Source organism: Salvelinus namaycush, chromosome 17 (assembly GCF_016432855.1).
Source record: "Salvelinus namaycush isolate Seneca chromosome 17, SaNama_1.0, whole genome shotgun sequence".
NCBI lineage: Eukaryota > Metazoa > Chordata > Actinopteri > Salmoniformes > Salmonidae > Salvelinus > Salvelinus namaycush.
In genome coordinates this window covers 22,766,995-22,788,302 of record NC_052323.1, presented here as the reverse complement: position 1 = coordinate 22,788,302, position 21,308 = coordinate 22,766,995, and the positions used below count along the sequence as shown (strand labels likewise).

Here is a 21,308-nt window from a genome sequence, read left to right as displayed (position 1 = left end):
TACCACCAAGAACTCCCGTTTGTCCACCATTTTGTTTCCATCAGCATCAAACATGTTGAAAGCTATCTTAAAGCCAGCATGAGGTTCTGGGAAAGGACCGAGAAAAGAGATAAGACAAGAAACCATGTTCAAACTAACATCTTACGTATGTTTTCTTTTTTTAATAAAATATCTAATCAAACATACTTACTTGTTAAAATGCAGAGCAGGAATAGATACTCTGTGTAACCGATGATGCCTGGAAACAAAAATACAAATGTTTGGCTTTAACCTTGACTGTCATAAATGTATATAGAAAGTTCATAAAATAATTGAACATTAGTCTAGCAGTTTACTTGAGTTATATAGAGTTTTTCAAAGTCCTGCCCTAACTCTTCACATGAATAAAACACCCCACGAAATAGTGCAACACCTTTAGACAACAGCTAATCTTCTCTTTCATATTGATAACATCTTAAAAAGCTGCCTCTTAATTCATGGTTGGTGTTCTCATCACACAAACAGAGGCTTTACAACGTAAGTGACCTATCTGGACACAAACCCAAACAAAATGAAGCCCCAGTGCTGGCTTCGGTGCGTCCTCTGTTTGGATAACAAGGTGTAAAACATTCTCCAGTGATCTGTCACTGATTGTGGATGCCTGATTCGGCTTCCTGTTCCTTTTTGTGTTCTAGAACTCCCTTTGTTGTGTGACTGCGAGGAGAAGAGAAGAGTAACTGTCAGAGTCCATCTCAGTAGACTGAGGAGGGTTGTCTTGCTGCCTCTGAAAGCATTCCCAAGCGTTTGTTTGCAGGAGAAGACAGTGACTCCAGCACAGACAGCTCTGGGTGTTATGGGAAAAGGATTCAGGTATGGCCTTTGCTCCAGGGAGATTTCCCCCCAAAAAAGGACACTTGGGAGGAAAAAAATACTATGAATGGACTATGGTAGTGCATCCAATAAAATCCTCTTTCTTTATATTTCTGATACTCCTTGTCATATAAAAGTTCTGCAGATATCTGATGTTTGTCTGCGTTTGGATAGTTGAATGCGGTGGGGAAGTACTGGATGCCAATAGAGAGTTTCTGTTGAAAAGTCCCAATGAAATGGTGCATCCCAACATGAGACACTGATCTGCTCGAGAACTTCTCTGTTGAAAATGTATAGGGCCTAAAAATGACTAAAGTTCTCTGACTTTTTAAGGGTTAAATAGGTTGGAGGGAAAAAATCTTTAAGATTCCAGCCGTGTCTCACCAATACCACACACACCTTCACTCAGGGAGAGAGAAACCTTCCCTCCCCTCTCCAACCCTCCCCTTCCCTCCCCAATCCCCAACCCTTCCAACCTCTGAGCTCAAGTAGATGTTGTCAGACAATAGAAATAATTCCTCAGAAACACTTCGTATAGAGTGGCAGAACCGGAGATGTAATCCTACTCCATTCTTAGGATTCATCATGTCCATGGTGATCAGGAGGCAGCCAGTGGGACATGCCTCAACATAACCGGGTTCAAACAGCACCTCTCATTCTCAAAGCAAGGCTTTGTTCACTGATCAATCCAATCCTTTTTTTCTCGGCAAAACCGCCATGTTTAACAGCAGGATTAAAAGCCCCAGATCCCAGCGTTGGCACTTAGCTAAAGCAACAGAGGAGAGAGCAGGGAGAACTTATACACCAAACACAGGGTTTGAAACGCAGGGAGTGATGTTCACTTCTTCAGGGAGCAATGAGAACAGGTTACTTGAAGCATGTTTCCATGAAAATAACAACATTGAAGAACACTTACAATTACCTCCTTTCCTCAGCTTGTCAATATTGTAGCGAATCGAGGGAGCGGGAAGCGAACCCGGGTCTCTTGTGTAAAAGGCAAACACACTATGCATTGCACCAATCAATTTAACCTACTTGATGGGAATCGTAACGTGGCTCATATTTCAAGGATCGCTACACTATTTTGAAAATACAAGCTCATCTCATTCTCAGTACGGGGATGTAGTTTATTATAACTGGTAACGGTATCGCTAATCAATGGTACATCCTATATAGGGTAGATTTCCTTCACCCTCGTATCTAAGGTTACCTGAGAGCAAATGACAACATCACTGATTGATGGAAAGATAAGATGGTGTTTACTGCCTGTACTCTGTTCTCGATTGATTTGGTATATGGAACCTGCAAACATTCCACTGGCCATATTCTTGATGATAGAGAGAGTTAAGGAGTCTCACCTCGGTGACGTAGGTTCCTGAATAAATTGGATGATCCTTTAAAAACAGTAGGGGTGTCTGCCAGCATCTGTTCCAACTCCTTCAACAATGGAAGAAAATCACAGTATTTACTCTTTGAAGAATCAGTACACAAACATGAATAATTCATTATTATACACTGAGTGTAACATTAGGAACACCTTTTTCCATGACATAGACTGACCTGGTGAATCCAGGTGAAAGCTATGATCCCTTATTGAAGTCATTTGTTAAATCCACTTCAATCAGTGTAGATGAAGGGGAGGAGACACTTTGAAGAATCATATTTAAGCCTTGAGACAATTGAGACATGGATTGTGTATGTGTGCCATTCAGAGGATGAATGGGCAAGACAAAAGATTGAAGTGCTTTTGAACGGGGTATGGTAGTAGGTGCCAGGTGCACTGGTTTGTGTCAAGAACTGCAACGATGCTGGGTTTTTCACGCTCAACAGTTTCCTGTGTGTATCAAGAATGGTCCACCACCCAAAGGACATCCAGCCAACTTGACACAACTGTGGGAAGCATTGAAGTCAACCTGGGCCAGCATCCCTGTGGAACGCTTTGGACACCTTGTAGAGTCCATGCCCTAACAAATTGAGGCTATTTGGAGGGCAAAAGGGGGTGCAACTCAATATTAGAAAGGTGTTCCTAATTTTTTCTCCACTCAGTGTACATCGATTATTCTCTTAGAAAAGCAGGGTTCTATTTCAAATACATTTTCACACTTGTCAATGCATGCAGTGCTTTAATCACAAACCTCCCACCTGTTTTGTTAGAGACTTCCAAATCCTCTTTTCTAAAAAGAAAAAGGAAAGTATTGTTCAGAATAAATGAACTGATCAGTATTATCCATGATGAAAAAAATTATAATTATTCGCACAACATGCTATGAACAAGCCTATAATGTACTTTATGGTGGAAAAACAAGTGGCTATGTGTAAGAAAGGACAGCTGGACTCAGGGCTGTACTGAAACATGAGTGCCATATCTCCAGGAACGCATTCCAATACTCCATAAAAAGGTCCCTGGCCATAAGATAAGGCGTTGGCTTCATAAAAACACCTGGCTAGGTGATTCACATGGCCCTACCACCCCAGAGGGATGATAACAGTGACAATAACTTTAAGGTCTGTTTCTGATGGAGGAAGCAGTTATGATGACCCTTTGCTTTGTAGAGCTCTCCCACCAAACTGAGGTGTCTGGATGGACAAGCAAATATAAGAAATCCTCAATTTGTGCATTTAATCCCCTGAAAAGTTCATTCACATTCACACCAAGGCCTGAAATGTATAAAGATTAGGGTGACCCAGGGGTTTCATGGCACAGTGGTCCAGTAAAAATACACTGAACAAAAATATAAATGCAACATATGTTGGTCCCATGTTTTATGAGCTCAAATAAAATTTCCCAGACATTTTTCATACGAACAAAAAGCTTATTTCTGTGCAAAAATGTGTTTACATCCCTGTTAGTGAGCATTTCACCTTTGCCAAGATAATCCACCTGACAGGATTGGCATATCAAGAAGCTGATTAAACAGCATGATCAAAATGTGCAGTTTTGTCACACAACACAATGCCACAGATGCCACAGATTGGCAATGCCACAGATGACTCAAGTTTTTAGGGAGCGTGCAATTGGCATGCTGACAGAAGGAATGTCGACAAAAGCTGTTGCCAGAGAATTTAATGTTAATTTCTCTACCATAAGCCGCCTCCAACGTCGTTTCAGAGAATTTGGCAGTACATCCAACCGGCCTCACAACCGCAGACCACGTGTAACCACGCCAGCCCAGAACCTCCACATCTGGCTTCTTCACCTGCGAGATCGTCGGAGACCAGCCTACCGGACAGCTGATGAAACTGAGAAGTGTTTCTGTCTGTAATAAAGTTGTTTTGTGGAGAAACACTCTCTCTAATTGGCTGGGCTTGGCTCCCAAGTGGGTGGGCCTATGCCCTCCCAGGCCCACTAATGACTGCGTCCCTGCCCAGTCATGTCAAATCCATAGATTAGGGCCCAATGAATGTATTTCAATTGACTGATTTCCTTATTTGAATTGTAACTCAGAAATTGAAACTTGCGTATATATTTTTGTTCAGCAGAAGATCTTTGCGGTTTTGACTAAAATGTTGATGAAAAAACCCTGAGAAAACTATGTGTAGCAATGATAGCTATGTCCTTACTGTAAAACAGACACATCAACACAGACTATGAACTCTTTCATTAGACATACATCAGTCTCTAACAATGGGGACCAGAGTTATACTGGTGCCTTTCCCAACAGACATTTTAGCCTCAGTATAGGAATACATTGGGTCAGGGCTTATTTGGCTGGCTGGCTGGCTGGCTCGTTCTTTGAAGAGAGAAAATCATTAAAATCACTAGAAAAGAGTGACCATTTACCTTGGCAGAATTAAAACCAACACTGTTCTAAGCAAACAGGCAATTTCTCTGAAATACCTGAGATGCTCCTTTTTCGTCATGGGAACAAGTTTGAAACCACCCACATAGGCTCCCACAGTACCATATACAGTGCCTTTAGAAAGTATTCATACCCCTTGACTTATTCCACCTTTTGTTGTGTTACATACAGCCTGACATCAAAATGGATTAAATAGATTTTTTTCTCTCACACATCTACACACAATACCCCATAATGACAAAGATTTTTTTGCTAATTTATTGAAAATTAAATACAGAAATATCTAATTTACAAACGTATTCACACCCCTGAGTCAAAACTTTTTAGAAGCACCTTTGGCTGTGATTAGTTGTGAGTCTTTCTGTGTAAGTCTCTAAGAGCTGTGTACAGCTGGATTGTACAAAATGTGCTTATCTTTTTTATTTTTTATTGCTAGACAGCCATTTTCAAGTCCTGCCATAGATTTTCAAGCCAATTTAAATCCAAACTATAACTACGCCACTCAGGAACATTCATCTTGGTAAGCAACTCCGGTGTATATTTGGCCTTGTGTTTTAGGTTATTGTCCTGCTGAAAGCTGAATTTGTCTCCCAGTGTCTGTTGGAAAGCAGACTGAAACCACTGTAGGTTACCACAATACCATACAGGTTACCACAATACCATATAGGTTACCACAATACCATACAGGTTACCACAATACCATATAGGTTACCACAATACTATATAGGTTACCACAATACCACATAGGTTACCACAATACCATACAGGTTACCACAATACCATACAGGTTACCACAATACCATACAGGTTACCACAATACCATATAGGTTACCACAATACCATATAGGTTACCACAATACCACATAGGTTACCACAATACCATACAGGCTACCACAATACCACATAGGTTACCACAATACCATATAGGTTACCACAATACCATATAGGTTACCACAATACCACATAGGTTACCACAATACCATACAGGCTACCACAATACCACATAGGTTACCACAATACCATATAGGTTACCACAATACCATACAGGCTACCACAATACCATATAGGTTACCACAATACCACATAGGTTACCACAATACCATACAGGTTACCACAATACCACATAGGTTACCACAATACCATACAGGTTACCACAATACCACATAGGTTACCACAATACCATACAGGTTACCACAATACCATACAGGTTACCACAATACCATACAGGTTACCACAATACCACATAGGTTACCACAATACCATACAGGCTCCCACAATTTTAGAAAACGGGAATCTGGCGATATCATTTTAATTGAACAGTAACACAAAGCAGAAGGTATTTTCATATGAAAGAATGTATGTAAATTATGACAATATTCTGTGATATATAATTGCCCTATATCCCAGACTTTTCCAAACTCCCTCAGTCAGGGAAAAAACTAATCTGATTTTACAACCACAGCATAAAACTATAAAACGTCATTATCCCTATTTCGTAACACATTAGCCATCAGAGAGAGTGAGGAGAGAAGGCTGACGCAATGTGTGCTATTCACATTAGTGCTCCATTTATATCCCTCGTTACATGCCAGGGAAACCAAGACACACCACATCAACAGGCCCCAGAATAGAGCTATGTCCCAAACGGCACCCTATTCCCTACACAGTGCACTATCTATGGAATAGGGTGCCATTTGTGAAGGAGACAAGATCTTTATTCAATCCCAATACTGTGAGTTTATATCTGATAATTTACCATGTGTTTAACAGGTTCTAATGTAGTGACTAAAATCATCATGATTCACAGACATCATGAATCACAGACATCATGAATGTCTGTCACTTGAGACATGCTGTTTTGTCTCCGTCTGTCTGCTTGTCTGTCCGTCAGAGTTTGTTGCTACAGAAATGAGACGTAACAGTGGTGCTGCTAGTAAAGATCTGTATCTACTTGACTCCTAGCCAATCACACAGTTATTTTTATGTCACTCACAAGGCCTTTACATAAAGAGTGTTGATGTGAGTGTCCAGCAAACAACATTGGCACCTCGGACTCTACCATCATCATCTGTACAGTACAGAATAGAACTGCTGAAGATTGTTATTTAATCAGCACCATATGTCAACATCTTAGTTTGATGTCTATTTATCGACTATATCAGGAGAAGCAATAAGTGGTGGATGTTTGAGATATGTGTGTGTGTGTGTGTGTGTGTGTGTGTGTGTGTGTGTGTGTGTGTGTGTGTGTGTGTGTGTGTGTGTGTGTGTGTGTGTGTGTGTGTGTGTGTGTGTGTGTGTGTGTGTGTGTGTGTGTGTGTTGGTTAGTACTCACTCTTAGGCTCACCCATGGTGACAGACTCAATGAAGTTCAATGGGGTCATATATAGCTGTCCCTCATATTCCACTGAGCTGAACAACCGAAACCTGGCCTCATGGGACGACATGTACACATCCCCATCATCCAGATCAAATGTCTTGGCCTGAAACAAAACACACACACACACACACACACACACACACACACACACACACACACACACACACACACACACACACACACACACACACACACACACACACACACACACACACACACACACACACACACACACACACACACACATCCAAAATAATTTATAAAGTTTTTAAGCAAAGTGTGAAAAAGGTTTCAATGAATAGTTTGAAAAACAACATGTTTTTTCATGGACAAACAGTGTAAGAACACATTCTCATTTACAGCATTGACTTGGAGAATAGTTACAGCGGAGATGAGCCAATTTGAAGAACCCATGAGCTAAAAACTAGAACCCATGTTTTACTTTAAAAAATGGGCACCATGTTTTGTCAGACCAGTTATTCAGGCCTGTGCACCAGATAACGTCCCTACAAATGTTTAAAAAACAGCGATATCAAGAGGCAGGCCTGCCTGGCCTGGTGAGGACAGAGTGGACGTCTCTCTCTCTGGTGGCAGAGGGCCAGGCCCACTGGGCACACAGCAAACACCTCAGGGAATGTGTTCCCCCCTTCTTCCCCGCCCTCTCCCCAGCCCCCACACCCCTCCTCCTCTGGGTAAACCCCCACCATCAAATGTCAGCCCCTCCGCCAAGTCCTCGTGTCCAGTTTCCTACGTTCCTGGATTCCTGTGTCTCAAACCCCCAGTCAAGGTTACATCAAGCCACGTCCCGTCACCACCACTCCCACCCTCACCACCATTCCCACCCTCACCACCCTAGAGTTAGATAAGAGGGTGGGGACAAAGGCTATGCCCCAAATGGCACCCCATTCCCTAGAGCCTGGTCAAAAAGAGTGCACTATATAGGGAATAGGGTGCCATTTGGGAAGTATTAAAAAAGGAACACAATGTAAAAGGAGGGTTGCAAACTAGACCGTGGTCAGTGACTTCAGCACAGTTTACTGATCCAACAGTCTAATGAAGGCTTTACAGCAATGATCCCACAGATCATCCTAAAACAAACCTGCCAACTAAACAGAGGGAGTGAGAGCAACGCCTCACTGGGCCTTATTGGTTTCCACTATTATTATTGTCACTGCCTGTCTGTTTGCCTGTACATGTCCAAGTCTTCTCACTCTATGTAAATAGCCCTATACAAGCATATTATGACGAGGAAGACTGCCTCCACCTATTCGCACATAGCAATCATGGCACTTGTAAAAAATAAAATAGAGAATTTAAATTGTTATAAGAGGTCTTAATATGTAGGTTATATTTATGTAACGTAATTTTAATCTAAATTCACGAAATAGACCAGTACAAAACATTTCAGCACCCCATGTCATGGACAGCGCCCTTGTTATAATGGGGCAAATAGTCACATTGGTCCATTTAAATTAAATGACCATGTGTGTTTCTGTCTACACAATGCATTCCTGTTTGATAGTTTTTTATTTATGCAATGGGTTTTTTACTATCACGGAACGTCAACCTCGAATCTTACCCGAAAATAATAGTATTTTCAGCTCTGCCTCGCGTTGTGAGTTGAGTGGGCATGTTAACGTGTAGCTACAGAGTCACTCACTGGCAGCCTATTGCGTGCATTATTAATATTAGGCTATCTGCTAGGCTATTACATAGACAGATAAATATGATATTTATTATACATGCTATATATACTAATGCCCCATGCCATGACAAGTAGGCTATACAATACCTTATCTGTAGCAGATACTGCTGGTAATGCGAGAAGTAAACCATTATCGATTTGGTTTGACAGTTTCTTTTGGACATTGTAATAACTCGCGAAACCAGCTCCGGTGGCGATACATACTCCAGTTGCAATACGTTTAAATGTCTTAGTTCTCTTCGGTGTTTGTTTCCAAAATACAAATCTCCCTGAGGTAGATGAGAAATTAGTCGATGTGGAAATAAATCTACGGAAGGCAGCCATGGCTGTTGTTCATTGAAGTGTCATAGCAGAAGATCGCGGCAAGCGGTTCTTTTCCATCGCGAGATAATCCGTGTGACGTTTCACCCCGTTTTACCTGAATGTTTTGCGCTCCCAGTTTTATAGCGTCTCTCAGTCAAGAATCCAAGTTTCTCTTAGAATTTTTCGGGATAATATGGCAATGCCTTAAAATAGAGGCATCACATTGCATTGATTATATAGCTCAATACATAGGCTATTGAATGTGTTGTTTCATGTGTAAGTATTTTGATCACATCACGGTGTTTGTTAGGTTGTGGTAGTTGCTCTTGCTGGTTGGTGCAGTGCAAACTGAAGTAGACTAATGAGTGTGAGAATGCGATAGGACTGTCACTATCGTTGCCATAGGTAAGTAGCAAAGTGCAATCAATGGCCAACATATTGCAATGTAACCAAATACATGATCAAACTCCCTCTCTCTCTCCCTCTCTCTCTCTCTGTCTTATTTTATACTTTAGGAAGAAAAAAATCTCTGCCAAGGCAAGTCTGAACGATAGCCCCGCCCACTAAAAGTCCCCGTCATTTTGCACCTGCCTCACGTCTTTAGGCACTGTGTGCGCAATCCTCCAACAGCTAGCCTCCCTTACCTGCAGAGCAGTGGTCTTGTGTCTCTCATAGAAAGAGGGGTTGGATACATTGGTAGCTCTCTGTAAAAGGTTCTGACTTGCTACTGTATTTGATTTTCACAGTTTTCCAACCCTTCGTGAGCGGTGGGAACTACCAGAATTGAGCAACATTACCTTAACTTAACTGATGAAGACATCAAGCGGTAGGGTCATATTTTGGAACGAATGTGTTCTCATAACGTATATGCCACGAGAGCTCATTTACCCAAGGTATACATGTCAAGGGACAAAAGGGACTTATCCGTTTCAGTTCAACAGAGCATTTGCTTAGTAACGGACGCGAACGTAAACATGCAATAGGCAACAGAGTAGCAATCTGGTAACTGTCGACGCGAGAGCGCTCACTCGGGATCTCTCTGTTGAACTTTACCCACTCTGACGACCGGGAGGACTCTGCTGCGATGGCTGCTCTGGGTGAAGTTGGAAGCTTCTTGCACGGCATTGATGGTGTAGGACACGTCGGGTCCCATTTTCTCCTGACGTCTCTTGGAGAGAGTCCAGCGGTACTGCTGGGTCAGGGTGAACACCTCGTACCTGGTGCCGGGGAAAGCCTGTCCCGGAGCGCAACGGCAGATTTAACACTTTTAAAAGGGATTCTCCGGAGAAGGCAGTTATACTGTAGAACTGGATTTCATCTGGAAATTCTTCCTGATGGCACTGTGCAAGGGACAAGAAAGGACCACAGTAGATTCGGTAATTATCAAGTTATTAGTGTGTTATTACAGATCTCATATTACACATTCATATTTTATGGTTAAAAATGTTACCAATATTGAATCATTATTATATAATACAAGTTATTGTTATAATAATTATTCTTATTTTTATTATTCTTATTTTTATTTGTGTAACAAGATCAGTTTCCTACCATAACATCAGTTGCCAATATTAGCCCTAAAGCAATAGTGGAACTGTTATAATTTGTTCAATAATTATCACTGGAAGTAATGTGAAAGTCCTATAGGGAAAATGTGGCTATACTCTATCCTAGTGTGTCACAATCTGTGATAGAAGGTTTCTCTGGTGAAATACACCTGGAACAACGGATTTATTCTTCTCCAGGTATTTTGGAATTCATAAGCATTGCTGTTGGATTGATAAGCATTCGAGGAGTGGACAGTGCTCTCTACCTGGGGATGAATGACAAGGGAGAGCTCTATGGTTCTGTAAGTATTACACTCATTTACTGTATCTTTGCTGTTTCTGTAGTCCCACCTCTCATTACATATATGTTGTAGAAGGGTCTCTGGGTCTTTTGTTGTCCAATATACATTAGAATATACCAGCAGGTGGCATTAATGGGTTTCCTTGACTATTGCTGTCACTCTGCCATAAAGGATCCAGTTCTGCTGTCACTCTGCCATAAAGGATCCAGTTCTGCTGTCACTCTGCCTTAAATGATCCAGTTCTGCACTAGTTATGGTCTTATCATCGTCCACAATAGGGACTGTGAAATGACACACACACAAATATACGCACACACTCTATCATACTCTAACACACAATCTACACACACATTATTATTTAGTTGTATTGTTTGTATAGCGTTGTATTTTACATTTGTGTGACTGTTCTTGTGTATCAGTGTTTTGTTACTTGTCATGTTTGATGATTTTGTCTGGACCCCAGGAAGAATAGCTGTTGCTTTGGCAAAAGCTAATGGGCATTCAAATAAACAAAACAAACCAAGCAGCCTTACCAAAAATGTATCCTTGTTCTGGTAAGACCGTTGATTTATTGTCAACGAATCTGACATCATAATCTGATCTGACTTGGTTTCTACCCTGCAGGAGAAGCTGAGCGCTGAGTGTGTCTTCAGGGAGCAGTTTGAGGAGAACTGGTACAACACATACTCCTCCAACCTCTACAAGCACGGAGACAAAGGGACTCGCTACTTTGTGGCGTTAAACAAGGACGGCACGGCTCGGGATGGAACAAAGTCCAGGCGACACCAAAAGTTCACCCACTTCCTGCCCAGGCCCGTGGACCCTGACCGGGTACCGGAGCTGTACAAGGAGATTCTGGGCCACAGCTGAGACTGGCCTGCACCCACCGTCCCAGATCAGATCAGGAATAGCTGTGTATTGAGCTCTAGTCCCTCCTGCTGTGGGAAGCAAGGATGTGTGCAGGCCAGGCAGTGTGACTGGCGGTGTTAAGACAGTGGAGCCAACCAGTCCTACAGCAGCCCCGGCCCAAGCCCCAGTCCCAGCCCTACAGCGGCCCCAGCTCCAGCCAGCCAGCAGGGAAGGCCTACACTGGGGATAAAGGTACTAGCCAGGGGCCTCCCCTCAGAATGCACGGGCCAGCTCTCAGCGGTGACAAAGACAGTCTAGAATGTCTGACATTGTCAACATGCACACCAAGGCATGAGGAGGCTGTTTGTTCCAGGGGCCAACTGACCCCCGAGAGTAGCTGTCGTGTGGAATAGGAGAGGAACAGGATCAGAGGAAGCGATGCTGATGCAGGAGGGAGGGAGGGTCACTCTTCTGTTTGAGGGCCAATACATTTCAGGAAGTGTCTTTGGACTGAGGATCTAGTTGGAATCATAGAGATAGAACATAGAGATAGAACATAGTGATAGAACTGTTCTATTATCTATTGTTAGAATGGCAAAATCTATGGGATTCTATACAGTTAAAGTAACTATTTTTTTATTTGGGGGGGCTCTGTTCATTCAAGAAGGATTTTGAAGGAATTCACCTGTTTTTCTTCTCGTTTTACATGTGACTAGATCATGCTGAAAGGAGCAGAAAGATATTTGCCACAGATATCATTTCAAAATGTATTATTTATTCATTTCTAGATACATATATTTATGTTATATATTTATTTATTTCAGAATATATATTTGCAGTTAAATATACAGTACTGTATAGAGAAACCACTAGAAATTGTATCTATATAGAAATCATATTTCTTTTAATCTGAGGATATCCGTTTTCTCACTTAGCTTGGGCCACATTGTGAGATTGTCCTAAAATAATGTGGGGGGAAAACTGTCATTTGCTGATTTTTTCCCAAAAAGCCCTCTGCTGTACGCATCACATTTAAAGTCTGTGGCAGTGTATCCTTATTAAAGTCAGTGAACTAGATTTGTCTTTTTGATATCTGTTTGGAACATTTAATGATGTATTGTAAATGTTTTAACATTTGGGTTTAGAAACTAAGAGGACCACACTGTTTATTACCTCTATGGTTTTCTTGATGAACCAACTGACAAAAAAATTATAAAAAATAAACAAGTTTAACTCCGTTTTAAAAGTTCACATTTTCTAAAGAGGCGTAATGCATTGGTGTCTATAGTTTTGTCTTTTGAATTTGGTGAGTTCAAATATATAAACCTATTTACGAGATCATTGTTGTTCTTTTTATGATTGCCATTATGTTGAGAGACAAGAGCGAGGTTCCCATGCATGCATAAAAACTTCAAAGTCACTCTGTGGAACTTGCTCACGTAGCGGCCTCACAATGACACGGCCAGGGCCAAATAAAAAATGACCTTTACCGCTGGTCTGTTCAGCGGCTTGGCAGCTGTATAAAACTGGAGGTCAGCGCGATAAGGGCTAAGTAAGCTCTGTTGACAGTTGCAGAATGATAGTCCTGATTAATAGTATTATTGAACAATGAAAGAGAGCCAAGGTGGCCAAGAAATCTCTCCAGCCTCCAGACTGAGTGAAAACCTTTGTGTCCCATTCTTTTTTTGTAATACCTTATCCTTTTTTTAGTCTGCTGACAGCTTTAACGCAGCAGAACGCGTGTCCACTGAGTTGATGGTTATTTCTTTGTGTGAAATTGTTTCACAGAGAGATTGTTTTACAATATCCATGCAATTTCAGTGATAGACAAATTATTTATAGGGGCTTGTCCTCAAAGGAGTAGATATAGCCCTCTTAGTACCTGCATGTCTCTATCCAACTGTAACCTAAACAATATTTAGAACGAAACAGGAATTAGAACGTTATATAAAACATATGATCTTCGGACAATGGCTGAACAGCATATTTATTTAAAAGCCACCATCTTGGTATCTTTGTACAGTTTCCTCAACGGTTGGGAGGATATCTGTGTTGAAGCATGAAAGCTAAAGGCCTGTGATCTCAACATCTCTGTGATGGCAAGCCAACTGCTGTCTTGACATGGGGAGTCTGCTCTGCTGCCAACTCTCAGCCTTGTAGGATATAATGGGACTTTCCCATCAGAACACCTACATAATCAACAACTACCTCTATCTCTTCTCAACATAATGATATCATGCACCTTGTTTTCAACTGTGCTCTCTATGTTTATGTGTACATTCCCTGACTATCTACCCCATAAACACATATTCCCTGGCTAGCTACCCCATAAACACCTAATCCCTGGCTATCTACCCCATAAACACGTATTCCCTGGCTATCTACCCCATAAACACGTATTCCCTGGCTATCTACCCCATAAACACGTATTCCCTGGCTATCTACCCCATAAACACGTATTCCCTGGCTATCTACCCCATAAACACGTATTCCCTGGCTATCTACCCCATAAACACGTATTCCCTGGCTATCTACCCCATAAACACGTATTCCCTGGCTATCTACCCCATAAACGCGTATTCCCTGGCTATCTTCCCCATAAACACGTATTCCCTGGCTATCTTCCCCATAAACACATATTCCCCGGCTATCTACCCCATAAATACGTATTCCATGGCTATCTACCCCATAAACACGTATTCCCTGGCTATCTTCCCCATAAACACGTATTCCCTGGCTATCTACCCCATAAATACGTATTCCCTGACTATCTAACCCATAAACACGTATTCCCTGGCTATCTACCCCATAAACACATATTTCTTGGCTATCTACCTTTTAAACACTTATTCCCTGACTTTCAAATAAAATAAAATAAAATGTTATTGGTCGCATACACATGGTTAGCAGATGTTAATGCGAGTGTGCTTGTGCTTCTATTCCCTGACTATCTACCCTATAAACACGTATTCCCTGGCTATCTACCCTTTAAACACGTATTCCCTGACTATCTACCCCATAAACACGTATTCCCTGGCTATCTACCCTTTAAACATGTATTCCCTGACTAATCTACCCCTTAAACACATATTCCCTGGCTATCTACCCTTTAAACACGTATTCCCTGACTATTTACCCTTTAAACACGTATTCCCTGACTATCTACCCTTTAAACGCGTATTCCCTGACTATCTACCCTTTAAACACGTATTCCCTGACTATTTACCCCTTAAACACGTATTCCCTGGCTATCTACCCTTTAAACGCGTATTCCCTGACTATCTACCCCTTAAACACATATTCCCTGACTATCTACCCTTTAAACTCATATTCCCTGACTATCTACCCTTTAAATACGTATTCCCTGACTATCCACCCTTTAAACATGTATTCTCTGACTATCTATCCTTTAAACAAGTATTCCCTGACTATCCACCCTTTAAACACGTATTCTCTGACTATCTATCCTTTAAACACGTATTCTCTGACTATCTATCCTTTAAACACGTATTCTCTGACTATCTACCCTTTAAACACGTATTCTCTGACTATCTACCCCATAAATACGTATTCTGGGTTTAGATGCATTACTAATTGTTACATATTCGGTTTAAAAAGACAAGGGCAATTTTCTTTCTTCATAGTCCTGGCAACTAAAATATTGCTATTTTAAAACAAAACAGATGCGCAATTGGAAACATTACAGTTATAAAATGTATGTTTTATTAAAAAATTGTATTCAACAGTAATCATTGAAGTGTGCTGAAATGACACGACTGGCAGCTCCCATTCCTTGGGAGCGTCATCACAGGTTGCTTCCATGTGAAAAGGACCGGCTTAGTCTGTGGTTCCCTCTGTTGGATATTACGTTCTGCATGAGAAACCAAAATATTCAAAGTAACCTAACATTTAAAAAGTCTGGCACTTAGCCATTACCTTTCTGGCCATAGAAAAACACTTTGTGTTAATGTAAGTGTTCTCCCTTGACATTTTGAGGGTCGTGTCTCTAAACAGGTTTCCACCCTGACTTGTGATACCTGATGCCCAGAAGTGCTCTTTAGCACTTGTTGGACTTATGTTTTGGAGTCACCCTAGCCTTTAGAGAGATACTTTTGTTGCCCCAGCAGGTGGTCTGTGGCTCCTTAGTGAAAACACTTAAACCCCTCATCCATTCCACTCGGAGGCTCTCTCTCACTTATTGTATGCTTCCTGACTTTCATCACCTCCTCAGCCACAGCCTCAAAGGCCTCTGCAGGAAGCCCAATCAGGTGTGTGTCTCAGTGTGTGTGTGTCTCAGCGTGTGTGTGTGTGTGTGTGTGTGTGTGTGTGTGTGTGTGTGTGTGTGTGTGTGTGTGTGTGTGTGTGTGTGTGTGTGTGTGTGTGTGTGTGTGGACGTGTTTAACAATGAAGAGTAAACAAACAAAAATTTGACCAACTGGGGACATTTTGTTGGTCAAATACTATTTCTAGGGGGTTTAGGGTTAAGGTTAGAATTAGTGTTAGTGTTAGAATTAAGTTTAGGGTTAGGAGCTTGGGTTAGTTTTAGGGTTAGGAGCTAGGGTTAGTTTTAGGGTTAGGGTTAGGGTTTATGGTATGGGTTAGGGTTAGGGTTAGGGGTTAGGTAAAATAGGATTTTGAATGGGATTGAATTGTGTGTCCCAACAAGATTAGCTGTACAAGACTGTGTGTGTGTGTGTGTGTGTGTGTGTGTGTGTGTGTGTGTGTGTGTGTGTGTGTGTGTGTGTGTGTGTGTGTGTGTGTGTGTGTGTGTGTGTGTGTGTGTGTGTGTGTGTGTGTGTGTGTGTGTGCGCGTGTGCGTGTGCATGTGCGTGTGTGAATGAGTCCATGGAGCAGGTATGGAAGTCAGTGATCTTCGTTGCCTGTCTATCTCTGCAGTCAGTCATTCCAGTCAGACAGCGTGTGCAGGTGTTCCCACCGCTCCTCATCCTCTGTCGCCTGTTTGTCAGCTGGGGATATGGGAGGTGAGTTAGCACCAGCATACCTGCCTGCTGGAAATATAGGTAGCTTTGTTGTCTGCCCCAATTATTAGAGAGCATAATTTCTATCTTTAGAAAGGCTGGCCTGATGAACACAGCAGGGGAAGTGCCAAGAGCTTAACTCACCTACTGTTGTAAAGCCATGGTCACTTCTAAGAAGTGGTGTCTGTCTGTCTGTCTGCTTAAGGATGGTGTCTGACTGTCTCTTTGTGTTGTTGAAATCCTACAACTATTGATTTTAGGCTCTTTGGTGTTTGTTGATTCAATAGTAAATTGCCATGCTCACCAAATTATGAGTTACAATGGTGTATGCATGGATTAAGTCTGTGTGCATTGTTTAAGTCTGTGTACATGGCAGTCTACCGACATATTAAGACTAGGATAAAAGTATGCTATTATGCACTTGATATTTTTGTTCCTGAATCCCTTAAACTTTTACTGCAGTGGGCTAAATCAGGGTCCCACAGAGTGGTAGTCTTAAACAAACCTACTTTGAAACAAAAGTATACACCTCACACACATGGTTTTGGGCTTAAAAAAGAAGACACCTGTACCATGTCAGATATAGAGTTGACATGTATTACATTTTGAGTTTGCATCCCAATATTATACTTTATACATTACAGAAGACTGAAATATAACAAACTGTTCGATTTTCAGCAACAACAAAAAAAGTTTATTAATATGAAAAATATGAAAAAACATTCCACCCATGAGGCCACTAGGTCATTGGACTGCAGGAAATGTCTTCTCTGGCGAAGTTGCCTTGATTGTATCTACAATAGAAACCAACACACATCCTGGGGACCAGGGAGAAAATCCCCCAAAATAGCAGAATGAAAGAAAAAGATTTCATCATCTGAAGATGTTAGACTTCTGTGATAACTCATCCAGGAAGATTGGTGTACTAAAGGTTCATCCCACAACACAAGACATCAAGGTATGCAGTACAGAATGACCATGTTGTTATACTTCCTATATTGTAACTCCTTTCAAGTACAATTGTTTTTTTTATGTCATAGCTATCTTTGAGGGTTTTGTGGTCTACTTTCTACAAACTGCAATTAGGCTCTGCATATTTGATTTACTGTCATTTGAGTTCCAGAAATGTCAGCTCCAATGGAAAATATGCTCCTCTGTTTAGATCTCCATGGAAACATTAGGAGAAAAAACAACTTTGCAAAAAACCTCAGAGCACTGCTATTTCCACACCATGCAAATGTTGTCTTTCAGTTTTAACATATAAACCTGGAGCAGGGCTTGCAGTTCTAGTCTACCCAGCAGGTAACTGACACTGTTGTGTCTTAGAGCATTAAAGAAATGATCTGAGACTGGGAGAAGAACTGGAAGGCCCGAGAAGGAAAACTGTGCTGATACAAAAAACAGACCATGTGTGTCCCAAATGGCACCCTATTCCCTCTATAGTGTCTTACTGTTGCACCTTATTCCCTATATAGTGCCCTACTGTCGCACCCTATTCCCTATATAGTGCCCTACTGTCACACCCTTTTCCCTATATAGTACCCTACTGTCACACCCTATTCCCTATATAGTGCCCTACTGTTGCACCCTATTCTGTATTATGGTGCCCTAATGTTGCACCCTATTCCCTATATAGTACCCTACTTTTGACCAGGGAGGGCCCTGGTCAAAAGTAGGGCACCATATAGGGAATAGGGTGCTAGGGTACCATTTGGGACGTAACAACAGATTGACACCTGGCATATGCAGCAGCTGCTTGACTCAGATGATACAGTACACAGTAAAACGTCTAGTCACAATAATACCCCATCACTATAAATCCCAAGGAATGACTGCATACATGTCTGGGATTGTTTTAGCTATATGTTATACAGTATATTCTGTGTTTTAGCTATACGTTATGTATGCTGTGTTTTAGATATATGTTATACAGTATATTCTGTTTTAGCTATACGTTATATATGCTGTGTTTTAGTATACATTATATATTCTGTGTTTTAGCTATATGTTATGCAGTATTTTCTCTGTTTTAGCTATACGTTATATATGCTGTGTTTTAGCTATATGTTATACAGTATATTCTGTGTTTTAGCTATATGTTTTATATGCTGTGTTTTAGCTATACGTTATATATGTTGTGTTTTAGCTGTATGTTATACAGTATATTCTGTGTTTTAGCTATATGTTATACATTATATTCTGTGTTTTAGCTATACGTTATATATGCTGTGTTTTAGCTATATGTTATGCAGTATTTTCAGTTTTTTGCTATTCGTTATATATGCTGTGTTTTAGCTGTATGTTATACAGTATACTCTGTTTTAGCTATATGTTTATATGCTGTGTTTTAGCTATACGTTATATATGCTGTGTTTTAGCTATACCTTATACAGTATATTCTGTGAAATACCTATTTTTTCTTACCCACTCTCAACCCACATCTCTGCTTGTCTGATCCCAGTTGTGATCTACAGTTTTTTTTTTATCTCGCTGCACCCTCCCCCCCACAACAACCCTTCGTAGCCTTTCCCCACAGTCAGTTTCCTCCCATCACCAATCCTTCATAGCTTTTCACCACAGTCAGTCCCTCCTCCACCACAACCCTGCATAGCATTTCCCCACTGTCAGTTTCCCCACCCACCATGACCCTTCATAGCTTTTCCCCACAGTCAGTTTCCCCCACACCACAACCCCTCATAGCCTTTCCCCACAGTAAGTGTCCCCCCACACCAAAACCTTTCATATCCCCCCCCCCTCCCACACCACCACCATTTCCACCTCACATCTGCTGACCAAACCTGTCTTTATGTCCCATGTGGACACCTCCGCTGCCCCTGTGCCTGGCCCATGTGTCCACATTACAAAGCCACAAATTAGGTCTTGACATTTGGGTGCTATAATTGCCCCCTGAAAAGCATGAGGCATCAATTAGGCTCTCAGCACCATGACAGGTTATCCCTACAGGACATAATCGCCCTGCCGGACTCCCAGACTGGAGTACCTTGTCAGGGCACACACACACACTCAGACCACACTATTATGGCTCACTCATGCCCCAGCGCAAATCATTCACTTAGCTGCAGGGATTTAAATACAGAGACATTACTCCACTCAATGATGAATTGTGGGACATAGCTAGCACCTTTTTACCCCAAAACTAAAATGTAATCTGATTGAATGTGGTAGTCAGTATCAGATAAATATTTGTTCAGTACTGTAGTTGGACTTCCGCAATCAGTCTGACACAACCAGTAGTCGATAAGATACATCATCATTATGAAACGATTGATTTGTAATGATAATTTATACATGAGGGTAGAGGAGGGAGTTGGACTGGGGGCTTGGTGGTAGGTCTCTGGGTGCAGCAGTAGTAATAGCTGCATAGATCCCTTAGGGGTGGACTGGCCATAGGGCAATTCTGGCAAATGCCAGATGGGTTGGTTCATCTTTAGCCCAGTGGGCCTGTCTAAATTTAGGGTTTTGCGCAAAATTATCATTATTTGTCTAATAATGGGGGCCTTAAGGGGAAAAAAATTACCAGTGTGGGGGCCTTGAGTGAAAAAGGGGGCAGGGGTGTTAGAAATGCCCGGGCCAATTTTTGGCCCCAATCCATCCCTGGATCCCTTTGATTCTCTGGCTGTGGAGCTGCCTGACAGTTCTCTCTCCCACAGGGATCACAGATTTTAAGGTCACAACAAAGGTCAATTGGTTAATTTCCATAGTTTCCACTTTAAACATTCTTCTGGGTTTTGTAAGTAATTCAATCAGAAGCAACAACACTGGTTAACAGCCCGGCATTACCAACAGTCATTAAGGATGGATGCAGAGCAGCGTACACATCCTGGAGAATTGGTTTAGGATGCAAAACACTCTGCAGGATGCTGAAATTAGACCCATGTAATGATAATGTGTTTTCTAATACACATGACTTTGACTTGGGGAGCATGCAGTGTGGATAAAATGTTTTCTCTTGGGGGGTAAATCTGAGTATAGGCTATGCTTATTCTTTCTTTATAAAACAGATACATTACTTCCTGCTTTTCTTTATAAAACAGACACATTACTTCCTGCTTTTCTTTATGAAACAGACACATTACTTCCTGCTTTTCTTTTTAAAACTGACACATTACGTTCTGCTTTTCTTTATAAAACAGACACATTACGTCCTGCTTTTCTTTATAAAACAGACACATTACTTCCTGCTTTTCTTTTTAAAACTGACACATTACGTTCTGCTTTTCTTTATAAAACTGACACATTACGTCCTGCTTTTCTTTATAAAACAGACACATTACTTCCTGCTTTTCTTTTTAAAACTGACACATTACTTCCTGCTTTTCTTTATAAAACAGACACATTACTTCCTGCTTTTCTTTTTAAAACTGACACATTACGTTCTGCTTTTCTTTATAAAACAGACACATTACTTCCTGCTTTTCTTTATAAAACTGACACATTACGTCCTGCTTTTCTTTATAAAACAGACACATTACTTCCTGCTTTTCTTTTTAAAACTGACACATTACGTCCTGCTTTTCTTTTTAAAACTGACACATTACGTCCTGCTTTTCTTTTTAAAACTGACACATTACTTCCT

The 21,308-nt window shown here is 41.2% G+C and overlaps 2 protein-coding genes across 2 annotated transcripts in view; one reads left to right on the top strand and one right to left on the bottom strand.

Annotated features, from left to right (window-relative positions):
- micu3b (mitochondrial calcium uptake family, member 3b) overlaps window positions 1–9,063 on the bottom strand; it is a 47,158-nt gene extending 38,095 nt beyond the window's left edge. The window contains 6 exon segments of the mRNA XM_039011867.1: window positions 4–86; window positions 191–238; window positions 2,208–2,286; window positions 2,992–3,023; window positions 6,982–7,129; window positions 8,819–9,063. Of these exon segments, the coding sequence (XP_038867795.1) occupies window positions 4–86; window positions 191–238; window positions 2,208–2,286; window positions 2,992–3,023; window positions 6,982–7,129; window positions 8,819–9,055 (627 nt within the window). The 5' untranslated portion in view covers window positions 9,056–9,063.
- Window positions 9,064–10,118: 1,055 nt separating this feature from the next.
- On the top strand, window positions 10,119–11,753 carry fgf20b (fibroblast growth factor 20b). Its single transcript, XM_039011866.1, has 3 exons — window positions 10,119–10,410; window positions 10,780–10,883; window positions 11,508–11,753. Exons 1-3 carry the CDS (start codon window positions 10,119–10,121, stop codon window positions 11,751–11,753), a joined length of 642 nt encoding a protein of 213 aa, XP_038867794.1.
- The last annotated feature ends 9,555 nt before the right edge of the window (window positions 11,754–21,308 follow it).

Bases quoted from the DNA above. Each gene is read 5' to 3' on its own strand.
- fgf20b (XM_039011866.1), top strand. From the start codon at position 10,119: ATGGCTGCTCTGGGTGAAGTTGGAAGCTTCTTGCACGGCATTGATGGT. The intron at 10,411-10,779 runs GTAATTATCAAG...ATTCTTCTCCAG, and splicing joins AAAGGACCACAGTAGATTCG to GTATTTTGGAATTCATAAGC. The intron at 10,884-11,507 runs GTAAGTATTACA...TCTACCCTGCAG, and splicing joins AGGGAGAGCTCTATGGTTCT to GAGAAGCTGAGCGCTGAGTG.